The sequence below is a fragment of the Chionomys nivalis genome, chromosome 18 (assembly GCF_950005125.1).
Source record: "Chionomys nivalis chromosome 18, mChiNiv1.1, whole genome shotgun sequence".
In the NCBI taxonomy this organism is placed as follows: Eukaryota; Metazoa; Chordata; class Mammalia; order Rodentia; family Cricetidae; genus Chionomys; species Chionomys nivalis.
Genome location: NC_080103.1, coordinates 41,162,073 through 41,174,286, shown reverse-complemented (window position 1 = coordinate 41,174,286; position 12,214 = coordinate 41,162,073). Strand labels below are relative to the sequence as shown.

At 47.3% G+C, this 12,214-nt stretch overlaps 1 protein-coding gene across 4 annotated transcripts in view; it reads right to left on the bottom strand.

Annotated features, from left to right (window-relative positions):
* Lef1 (lymphoid enhancer binding factor 1) overlaps positions 1 to 11,222 on the bottom strand; it is a 107,505-nt gene extending 96,283 nt beyond the window's left edge. For 2 of the 4 annotated variants that reach the window (XM_057793264.1, XM_057793263.1), the window contains exons 1-3: positions 9,809 to 11,222; positions 7,562 to 7,628; positions 6,090 to 6,226 (exon numbers count right to left, since the gene is read on the bottom strand). In XM_057793264.1, the coding sequence (XP_057649247.1) occupies positions 6,090 to 6,226; positions 7,562 to 7,628; positions 9,809 to 10,015 (411 nt within the window). In that variant the 5' untranslated portion in view covers positions 10,016 to 11,222. Of the gene's footprint in view, positions 1 to 6,089; positions 6,227 to 7,561; positions 7,629 to 8,674; positions 8,691 to 9,808 lie in introns of those variants that run through there. The other 2 variants (XM_057793266.1, XM_057793265.1) reach the window with 1 other exon arrangement.
* Positions 11,223 to 12,214: the final 992 nt, after the last annotated feature.

Sequence of the window (12,214 nt, the reverse complement as noted above, 5' to 3'; positions counted from 1 at the left end):
GCCCTAAACTTTAGAGACTGGATCATTTACATCTTTAAAATGACTTACAGGGTTATAAGGAAAGTCTACAATTACTACAATTGTGATGTTATTTAAAAAAGAAAATCACAGTAGGTCCATTCTGAGACATTTACAGCAAGTAAAGGAACTTGCTTGTGCAGGCCTGAAGGCCTGAGTTCTAATCCTGCGTCCATAGTGGAAGGAGAGAACACCTTCCAAAGCTGCCCTCTGACCTCTACACACATGCCCGCTTTGGCATGTTTGCAACAGCATTCAATTGTATGCACAATGTAGAGCATATACGCATGAATAAAATTAAATTTAAAAAATTTTAAGGGTGGTGGTGGCTCATGCCTTTAATCCCAGCACTTGGGAGGCAGAGGCAGGCGGATCTCTGTGAGTTCAAGACCAGCCTGGTCTACACAACGAGTGCCAGGATGGATTCCAAAGCTACATAGAGAAACCCTGTCTCGAAAAAAAAAAAGAAAAAAGAAAAGAAAAACAAAACAAAATTAAGTTGCAGTATTTAAAGGAATCATGAGCTTATGTATACACACACACACACACACACACACACACACACACACACAGACACGTCTTGCTATGCTTGCTCAGGCTGGCCTTGAACTCCTAAACTCAATCTTCCAGTTTCAGCCTTCCAAGCAGCTATGACTAGCACAGTGTGTGTCACCAAATTTGGTCCTAAAAGGGTATTTTAAACAGTTATTCCAGAAAAGCCTATGGTACTATTTGTTGTCCTTGTCTTCCACCTTTTTTTAAAAAAAAATTATTTTTATTTTTTGATATGGGATTTCTTGTAGCCCAGGCTGTCCCCGACCTCACTGTGTAGCAGAGGATTAGCTTGAATTCACGGTCCTCCTGCCTCCCCTCCCAAGTCCTGGGTTTGCAGATATGTGTGTGCTACCACATCCAGTGTGCGCCGCACTGAGGACCAAATCCAGAACAGGAGGCATGCCAGGCAAACATCGACAAATGAGCTCAGCCTTTTGTGAAGAATGTAGGCTTGCTGGGGTGGCAAGAGCAGCTCTGATTCTCTGCTATCACAGTACTGGCTCCTCCAGAGGGGACCAGCTTGTCGCGGGCACAACTTCAAAGTGAACAGCTCCTTCTCAACACACCAACCTTCAGTCCTATGTCAGCAACCCCTGTGGAATGGTAGCTGCTGGGTGCGACAGGTGCCTGGAGACAATGTGCACATGCTTCCTCTACTGGCCACAGGCGGCACTGGCATGTTTTAATTTTAAACACCAAGTCTTTCTCCAAAATCAAAGGGTAACCAACCAGTCCATAAAAATCTCAGTCACTTTCAGAACCTTGACAGCTGCAGGTTCTCAGCTGCCTGCTTGTTAGGCTCCAAGTTCAAGGCCAGGTGGGTTTCCTTGTCAAACTAGCTCTGCCAGTCATGCCAAAGTGTGCGGCTGGGGTGAAGATTGAGTTATACAAGGAAGCTGGCGAGAATAAGGCAAAGGTCGGTACCAGGCTGTACGGATGCTTCACCACAGTAGGGTTTAGCTCTCATCACGCCTTTAAGCTCAGTACTTGGGAAGCAGAGGTCCTTGTATTTCAGAGAGTTCGAGGCCCTAAGTAGTCAACACCCTGTCTTAAAAAAATCAAAATCAAACTACAATGATTTGTTCATGGTTTGATGTAGTGATCCTGTGTTAGCAAAGTTACTCTATTTTAGGTTGTTCTCATGTCTTTCTGAATAAACAAACAAAACTATTAGGGTCATTTAAAAAGGCATACGTGGGGGCTGGAGAGATGGCTCAGCGGTTAAGAGCACTGACTGCTCTTCCAGAGGACCCAGGTTCAATTCCCAGCCCCCACATGGACAGCTCACAACTGTCTGTAACTCCTGTTCCAGGGGATCTGACAACCTCACACCAATGCACATAAAATAAAGTTAAATAAATCATAAAAAATAAAAAAATAAAAAGGCATATGCGAATGAGGGTCAGTGATCAGTAAATACAGTATTGACTACTAAAGGACCACATGGAGCATGGCTCCCTGGGATGCTAGAATAAGCAGTATCATTAGAGATCTGGCCTATCTGGGGGAGCAACAGAAATGGCTCCAAATTCTTCACAATTATGAATCTTTCCCAACTTTGTAGCAGTGTAGTGAGGAAGGATCAAACAGAAGAACCAGGGACTCTGAAGAGGAAATGTCCCACACCTTCTGACAGCCACATCCAAAAATTACACAGAATTCACTCTGAAAACATATCCTATGCTTGAGCTTACTTAGCTGTGAGAAACCAGACAGCTGGAATCAGAAAATGAAAATTAATTCATCAGGAAGTCAAATTGGTAGCCCCTTGCAGGACAAAGAACCTCCTCTTCTAAAAGCCACAGCCACCCCTTCTCGAGTTTCTACATCTTCCAGTTTGTTTCAAAGCCATACAACATTGGCATCGTGGCATTCAGGGGTTTAATGGTTAGTCAAGTCCACCCCCGTTCTGTTGTCCCAGATGTGAACACTGAAAAAAAATCAAATCCTAGCTGTTTGTAAACTAGAACAAAATCAGGGATAAGAGCTAGCTATAGATCTGTTCGTCTGAAACACAAACGTGGATTCCTTGAAGGAAACGTCATCCAACTTTTAATAATCGAATTATTCCAAATAATTGAAAGTGAATCCCCATAGCCTTTCCATAGCAATTTCTACCTTAAAATTAAGGTTGCAAAAGATGGCTGAAAAGAGGCCACACCCATCTTCCCCTTTCCTACCTAAAAGGCTGCTGCTCTAGGGAAGATCACAGAGAACCAGAAAGTTGGAAGCTCTCATGACTCAAAGCTACTGTGGTCAGGGGTCTCTTGATACCACTCCCTCCCCAGGCATCAGTGGAAGGCTTCTCTGGTTAGGTGTTGACCATTTGGGCAGCAGGAGGGACAAATGGAAGGTTGACTTCCAAGATGAATAACCACAGGCTAATCTTACCCCAGCAGGGAACTTTCAAATGTTAAAGACATTTCAGGTTCACGCACACTCACTGTGCTCCACACTCAGCTCTACCACCATGCTTGGGACTCAAAGAACTGGTTTTGTTGTTGTTTGAATGCCTCAACATTGGTCTTCTCTTCATAAGTAAGAAAGGTTTGGAAATGTGCTTTTAATAAACTCTCTGGGGGGGGGGTCCTGTCTCTGAAATATTAACAGGCTAGCACACCTTCTCATCTTCTGCGCTTGAAGAGCCTACACCAACACCAAGTTGTCATGGCTGCTTTCCCCTTGACAGCTCAATTCAGCTGAACTAAAAATGTGTATTTAAAATTCTAGAAGAGACTCATTCATAAGATGTCAGATATAGATACACTCCCTTAAAAGTTCCAATTTTAGAAGGAGGGCCCAACTAAAACATCCTAGCAGAAGGAGAAAAGATACTTGGGTCAAGGCAGTACTGACTAGGTGCCATGATGCCTGGCCAGGCTTAAAACAGGAGCATATGGTTATGGTGAGATTTCCGAAGGGGTGTCCCTGTGTGTGCCACTTGGCCACAGCTGGAGTTCTCAGGACTGCAGTTAGACACAGAAAGGAGAGGGGGCCCAGTCCATACCTCGCCCACCCACGGATGTTTCTCTCCAGTTCTCACAGGCAGCAGATGCCATAAAGCAGGAGTTGTTTGTAATGCAAATCCAAGTCACAGGGATGCCCCTAACCAACCTAAAATTCAAATACAAAGGCTCCCCCAGCTCCTGACACCCTCTAAGAAAGTCGGCCAGTGCTGATGTCAGTGACACAAACAATCCTGCTGGGGACAGAAGGGAAAGAGGAAGAGAGCACAAGTGTGGTTAGGGCGAAGAAGAGAGGCTGCCTTCCGGTTAAAGTGTTTTTGATCTCAGAAACACTACAAACAGCTGTTAGGTATTAAAAACCAAAGATTGTAACTCACTTCAGTCGGACTCTAAAAAAAATTGACAGCCTTGTGGTTAAAACTGAAAGGCTTCTGGAATTGTGTAAACTGCAGGGTCTCTCAATAAAACATACCTAACATGAATGCATTTTAATGTGTAAGAGGATTCAGTGCAGGCATCAGAAACCAGAATAACGATCCTCTGAACATAGTCTATGCCTGGTGACATTTACTCAGCCCACAAATCTTTCCTAAGCAATGAATGACTGGTTCATGAATGTCAACATTTTAATACACACATAACAATAAATACCTTCGAACCTAGTGACATTTCAAAATGGTGCTGGGATGAGAAGGTAGGTAGGCAGGTGGGCATGTGCAGTAGGTAGACATGCAGGTGTGCGTGTACACACACACCAGAAAGAGTACTCTGGAGATAAGGCTACAGAGACCTAAGACAGAATAACAGCTTACAGGGGAAAAGATAACTGTCAATATCTGTAGGGGCTGTGTATAAATACCAGGAAGTTTATCACACTAATTTCCCCAGATTTCTTGTCTGGAGAGAGAAGCCGCTGTTCTCTCTATGGAAAAAACCACAATTCAGCACACACAACTGTACTTATGGGTAAAGCAAAAGCAGTTCTAGAAGTGAGTTTCTATTATCTAAACTCTAACTTGATTTGAAAAGATTATTTGTTGACCTTCAGCCTTTCTAACAAATCCTCAACTGTTCCTTATCCAAAATGCCCCTCCTATTAAAAACAAACAAACAACAACAAAAAACAGCTAAATTATTTTTAAAAAACCACATATATTTGTCTTTCTGGCTCAAAAAGTCCTCTACAAGTTGTAAAACCCAGAAGCATTTTCAATGCATCTTGGGAGGTAATCTCTCAATAACAGAGTATGATTGCTTTATTAGTTCATCTACATTTGAGGAAGAAGATCCTACGCACTGCACAAACATTAAATCTCATTACATATTCGAGATGTTTTAAAATGATGGGAAGGAACAGTCCTTGTAACATGGACCTCACAAAATCTCCAAGATTTGTTCCCCATGGGCCCTATTTCAGCTGCTTTATAAAAGAGAGAAAAACCATTCTCCCTGCTTGAGTTTAACTATCCAGACGTAATTTGTAGGAAAACGATGACTTTAAGTCTGAAATCACAAGGCCCACAAACTTTACATAGCTATCATTTTAACCACGCAGGGTTTAGACCATTAAGAGAGCCATAAGCTCTACAGTTAAGATTACCAGCCACTTCCTCTCTGCTTCTTCAGTGAACCTCCCAGATCTCAGGTTCTGTCACTAGTGCATCAGTGACACCCCTTCCCCCAAGTGTTTCTCACTGACTTCTCAGTTCCGTGGAGATTGTGGGTTCACTGGGTTTGAGTGACAAAGGAGTGGGGCTGGGAACAGGGAACTAAGGACCACCTCAGCAGCTTCCTAGGAAGCACCAGTATAGACAGTGTATTCACCAGGACAACACGTGCACATCCTCAAGTTACCATTCAGATGTGTTTTGGAGACACAGGCACAGTCTCCACCTCCGCCCCCGTTAAAGGGGAATAGCACCAAATAATGTGAAATCCTTCATAAGACTTCATGACGGCATAACGCAGGTGTGTGGTGCTGCATTTTCACAACTTGAAGTTAACTGAACTGAAAGGTTAAAAATAGCAACAACTTTCATTGCACGATCTTCAGATATTTTCCCAGCTGGCAATGGAGTGAAAAGGGCTCATCTGCCTTCCTTATCAACAGATAGCGAACATAATATAAAACAAGACATTTTCTGAAGCCAAAATAAGTCTGAATGTCTAGATTCAAATGAGCCTCTAACCAGTTTTGGGTTTTGAAAGCTCCCTGGTCCTTAGTTAAGTGAAAGACTAAATCCATTTTCCTCCCAGCGTCGGCATAGAAACATAGTGCACATAAAAATCATAGACTTGCTGACTTAGCTCCATTTGGTTCCATAATTTGTGATCCTCTACTTATTCATCTTAGCACGCCAGGCTAAATCTAAAAGTCCGAAGGGAAGACATAAAGACAGCACTGTTCCCAGGCTGCTACCCCTCAACCAGTGATGACGACTCACACACAATGGAGGCTTTGCCAATGTGTCTGAAGAAGTAAGCATTCTGTTGAAACACAAATCAATTTGCACGTCTGAAAATAATTTTCAACATCAGCATGTTACTCACTGTCCTCGGGATGGGTGGAGAAAGAGATCCATTCGACATGTATGGGTCGCTATTCATATTTGGCATCATTATGTAGCCAGAATAACTAGAGTAGGAGGAGGGCCCCTTGTTGTACAGGCCTCCATCTGGATGCTTTCCTGGGAGAATCCAAAAAATAATCAAAGATGCATCGAATTTCCTTTTATATCAAATGATATTCATCAGAAAAATCTCTTGCTCCTAAGACGAGGCAGACTTTACATAAAAATATTTGCTTATAAAATACTGTAACTGAATTATTACGCTCTACTTTAGATTGACAGTATTTATGCTCTCCAATGGCTCAACAGCAAACCAGATGTTTAAAAAACATGTGGTTCAATTTACTTCCACTACTGACTGATGCTTTTACAAAAATAAGTGTTATTCTTCTAACTTAATTTGTTCTAATGCTAACAAACTAGACTGAGAAACACAGGAACACAAGGGAACACACACACACTTAAAACTGAACTGTTAATACCCCCAAGATACATATACATTTATACATTGGAAGTCTCCTTCTTGTAGACAAACTCAAAAATTCTACCTGTGCCTCTGGATTTTTACTAAATGTTAGATTTTACTGAATGAGATATGGATCTAGTGTACTGTTAAAACCCAAATTTGTAGTGACTTAACCTTTGGAAGACCCAATTTCATGGCTAAACTTATGTCAGTCTGCCAAAGAAATGTTCCTTTTACTTTTAATCTGTATAGCTACTTGTTGTCAAGAAGGAAGGCTGATATACGGCTCTCTCCCTGCCCCTTGGTCGACACACTGATTGTACAAACATTCCATTCTAGACAGGCCAATTGTTAAGTAATTAAAGGAGACCAGAAATGTCAACTGATTGACAACTGAACCCTATGGTGATCTGATTAAACTTAGAATAAGCAAAGAAGGACTCTGTGTGTGTGTGTGTGTGTGTGTGTGTGTGTGAGAGAGAGAGAGAGAGAGAGAGAGAGAGAGAGAGAGAGAGAGAGAGATTTAAGTATTGGGAGAAATGTCTATTATTTGATAGGTGTAGCTTCTAATACTGTTTATATTTTAGAAACTAGGTTGAGTTTTAGTGAGCCCTGACCCATCTGTCCACATGCTCCCTTCCTTCTTCCTCTGTACTGAGAACCTACGACACAGCAATTTTGCAAATGAAAAATTCTAATTGGTCACTGCTGACAAACACTCCCCAGAAACATCCCTTCTCTAAGACTCTGGAAGCCAAAGTATACCCCAAAGCCCAGACTCATTTAAGGGCTGGTTCTAGATACACAATGAGAGAGAAACTGAGTTTCTAGGCTTTCTTTCCTAGTCTGTCAAAAGAATACCTATGTGGGCACAGTCTTGCATATCTGATTCCAGCCGCCTGAATTAAATGGAAGTATCAAAACCAGGTACTCAGATTGCACATGTCCTCTGGGAAAGTGGGGGAAAAGGGAATCTGGCTTCTTACCGTCATCCGGGTGTTCTCTGGCCTTGTCATGGTAGGACTCCTGAGAGGGCTGTGCTTGTCTGACCACCTAAAAACATGGAGAGCCACCCCCAAAAGAAAGAAGATCATCTTAGAGTTTGTAGCAGTTATGGTGTGTCGACTGGTAATTCAAAGGAAGGCATTTAGGTAAAACTTGGTCTAACCATTTAATTAAAATTAAAGACAGGCTAGGCTTGAGTACTGGAAAATCTTTTCAATGTGTCTTTTTGAGTGATTATTAAGTACTCTGAATCAAAAGGTAAGAAAGGTGGCAAAAAAAAAAAAAAAACCCAAAACAAAACTGAATTTGGGGATGACGTGTCCTGCTCTAACAACCCATCAGTGCTTCCTGGGTGCCCCAACTTCTAGGATGTTAGCCTCTTCGGCCTTGGTTTACTCTATCAAGATCTGATTAAATGCCACCAGAATATTGTAACTGAAAATGAGATCTGGAACATGAACACAACAACCACTTTGCTGAGCTCTGGGGGGAAACTGCCTAAGAGTTTCTTTTACAACTTAAAGGCTGAATGCTAGCAGGCTAACCGAGTAGAACTGGTCTGTGGTTAAAGGGAGGAAAAACTGAGAGTCGAGTAATAGACCTCTGAAAGGTAGCCCAGTTAATATCAGTTTTGGTAAGCGCCACCGACCCGTCGACTCAACCACGTGCAAATCAGTGGTATCGCCCCTTCACCATCTTCCGCGGGTCTGCTTGCTTCATTTCCACCGCGGAAAGATGGGCAGTTCAAGCTCCCAACCCCAGGGGTTCTCGATTTCCAAAGGGCTGCTTTTCTTCTCTACTAGCAAACCGTAGAAATGGGAGGTGGATGGAAATCTGTAGTCCACTCTAGTAGAAAGAGGCCCTCTACGGTCTGGCAAAAACCCCGGAGTTTAGGTGGTATTTGATTCTTTGAACCTGTGTCCTCCAGGCGACCCCATCCTTCAGGCACACAGAAACCTTTTTTTAAATTTTTTAAATCTGATTTTAACTGCACCCTAGCCGCCCTCCACTGCTTTTTTGCTGGACTTTGGGAACAGAGAGTCCCCTTATATTCTAGGAACCAGGCCCCCCAGCCTTCTCAAGAGTGTACTCACCCCTGCCATCGGGACAGAGAAGGTAACTCGGAGGTGTTCTTAAAAGTACTCTTTAAACCCAAAATGTCTCCGCCCCCGAAACCACCCTTCCTTTGGGGTGGGGGCAGAAGGCTGCCATTTAAGGAAAAGGGTATAGTCTACAAGTTTCTCTGGAAGGAAAAAAAAACCGTTGGGGACATCATTTGGCTATCAGAACTTTTCTCCTGGATGTCCCCGAGAGGTTTCCCCAGCTGCTGAGCCAGAGCGGCCGCTGAGGTGTGGGCTTTGGGGATCTACGCCCATTCGATGCTCGCGCGCGGCCCGGCTTTCTGCTCTCTCGCGTAGGCACCCACGTGTCTCTATTTACTCTACTCGGGTTACCAGCGCCGTCGCCTGCAGCTGGCCCCGAGATCTGATAAGCGTGTCCCTCCTCCCCAGCCGAGGCCCGGCTTCCGCTGCTGCCGCCCCGTTCTCGGGCTCGCCTTTCTTCTGCAGAGATCCAAGGCCTGCCTAACCCCCAAATAAACGCCTTTCTTTCCACTTTAATGCCGGAGTTGCGGGCGGAAGGACTGCGGTGGCTCTGCTGTTGGGTGGCTCGAATCGGCTCGCCCACGGCTCCCCGCAGCAGCCTCGCCCGCCGTGGGGACCCAGCCCCCGCAACGCCCCCGCGCGCGCCCTACTACATGGCGGTTGGGACGGCCCCTCCTGGCCAGCCCACGCCCGCCTCTCCTTCCTCCTGCCTGGGGCTCGGCTCCTTGGAGCCCCCGTGGTTTAACGCACTTTTGCATGCTGTATGGTGAGAGCTAGCGGATGCATTTTGTGTTCCGCCCCAGGATGGACTTCGCAGTTGTGTTTAGAAATCCCTGCTTTTAATGCTTCGTGACCCTCAGCCCCGCCGAAACTTCCGAAGACGAAACGGGGTCGGGTAAAGGCCAGCGTTTCCTGCTTATTCACCACGGTTTAGCCACAGACCAACTTGGAAAAAATTCTCTTGCCCGCCGCTCACACACGTGCGCACCGTGGACCAGGGGCCGTTATTCCCCGCCCAGCCCGCGAGGGACCAGGGCGCAGCGGCCACTGTGGCCGCGCGCTCGGCTTGCTTCCTCCCTGAGTCCCCGGGACCCGCCACGCCTCTCGGGATAGTGGCCCACTCACCTCATGCCCATTGCTGGCCGGGATGATTTCGGACTCGTTAACCAAGGATGACTTGATATCGGCTAAGTCGCCCTCCTCTTCGGGGTGACTGATCTCGGCGAAAATCTTCTCCTTCTGGGGATCGCCCTCATCCTTGAAGGGGATCATCTCATCGGTGGCGCAGAGTTCCGGGTCCCCCCCGCCGCCTCCACCAGAGAGTTGGGGCATCCTGGCGGCTCTGTAATCTCCGCTCCGCTGCGGGAGCACTTGGCGACGGCAGGAGAGAGGGGTTCGATCTGAGGTGGCAGGGGTGGGGGAGATGAGAGTTGGAAGACTGCGTGTGGGAGGACGACTAATGGAAGCGGGGTGGGCAAACGGGGGGCCCCGAGGCCGGAGCAGCTGCGGGAGCCGCTGCGATCGCGTCGCTTTCCCACTTCACTTAGAAGGACGCCGGCGCCCGGCCCCCAGGCGAAGGGCACCAGACTGCGAGGGCGGCAGCCGCCGGCGCCTCTGAGAGCGTCTGCGGCGCTCCCCGTGCGCTAGGCTAGGCTGCCAGGGCCCGGTGGCCACTCCGCCTTGCTGGGGTCTGTGGGCCGTGGACACCAGTTCCGGAGGGGACACGACTTTCCAAAGTGCAGAGGAGGATCCCGTGGCGCGTCACTGTGCAAAATTTCTCCACCGTGGATTCCTCGGATGCCGATTTCGAAGTTGGTTTTTTTTCCAAGAAGAGGAGAGCTGGGCCAAAAGGCTCCGTTTGCCCCAGCTAGAGGTGCTAGGAGAATCAGAAAATACCGAAAGTCCACTTCCTGAAGAGTAAACAATAAAGAGCCACCCGGGCTGCAGACGTCCGACTTAGAGCTTCTTTCCTTCCCTTTCGCTTCGGTTTTCCTTCTGGAGGAGCATTTAATCTGCTGGGGGGTGGGGGGGACGGAGGAGGAGGGGAGAAAAAGAGAAGTTTGCCAAGAATAAAGTTTGTGCTGATGAGCGCTGGGAATCGGCAGTGGCTGGCACGGCGGAGTCTTGGGGAGTCACAGCAGGAGCCTCGGGCCCAAATGTTCCAGCCTCCAGCTGGGGACGGTACACACACACACACACACACACACACACACTCATACACACACCACGAGCCCTATCCCTCTTTGTTCCCGGCTCGAGTTTCTGCCTGGCTCGCTGGCTCTGTTACTCGCCTCTTTCCCCGCCTCCCCTCTGTCAAAGCAAAGAGCTGCCGGTGGCCCCACGGCTCCTCCAGGCCGCCGGGAGGAGAATACCCGGAGCGTGGCCGCTTGCAAGGCTCCGGGCGAGTCCGGATGCCAGGGCCCTTGGGAGCACAGCGGGGTCCCTCCGGTGTGCGCTGCCCAGCAGGTGAGCGGTTGCGCCTTCCCACCGCTTCTCCTCGGCGCGCCTAGCCGGCGCTGCAAAGCTATTCACTTGCGTCGCTTCTCCTCCCCCGCCCGTCCCCCGCCCCCTGCTCTCCTTGACTGCTGGTTGGAGGGGTGGGGAGAAGGGAGTCAGGAGGAGGAGATCCAGGTTCTCCCCCAGCTCTAGTTCATTTCCCAGCACCTAGGGGACAAGTCATAGTTTGGGGGGGGGGCGCCGAGGGGGTGCATGCGTGTGTGTGTGTGTGTACGCGCGCGCGTTCATGTCTTGAGAAGAAAAAAAAAAAACGCAACCTGGAGAAGGAACGGGTGCTGCTTGTAACCCACTCCAAAGCACACTGTTGCCGAGTGAAAATGACAAGAAACTCTACCTGAAAGGCTTAACTTCATCATCTAAGCATCTCTTCTTCTCTTGCCCCCACTCACTCCCGTCCTTTGCCAGTCTCTCTCTCCCACCTCCTTTCCGCCGCCCACTCTAGCCCCCTCACTCAGGCAAGGGGAGGAAGATGAAAGAGAAAGCCGCCGGCGCTGTGGTCTACACCACGTTGATAGATGCTCTGACAGAAGGAATGAAGCGAGAATTAGGGACTAGGAGAAGGAAAAACAGAAAATGTAACACGTTGCTCACCTAAGCAGAGAGAAGAGACCCAGCAAGGACAAGGAAAAGAGTTGTGGCTGCACTAAACGTATATCACACGCTCTTCGGAGACAAGGGGGAAAAAATCTCCAGGCTTACCAGGGGACAATGGACCAGGGAAGAAGGGGAGCGAATGAAGATTGGACCTTAATTATCGCTTTTAGAACACTATTGCTTTCATTGTGTCCTTACCACCGAATATACGTGGGTTTTCGGATATGCAAAGACTCCGTGTGTAGAAGATGAAAACGCATCCCAAACGAGGGAGAAGGACCCAAGAGAGAGAGGCATGACTGCGCAGTTGCTGACATCCTGGACAACAACGCTGAAAGGGACCCTTGAGAACGTAAATCCGAATCCAACCTCAAAAATTCCCCAGTTCCCACTCTCTCTTTGATGCATTTTGTAAAAGGA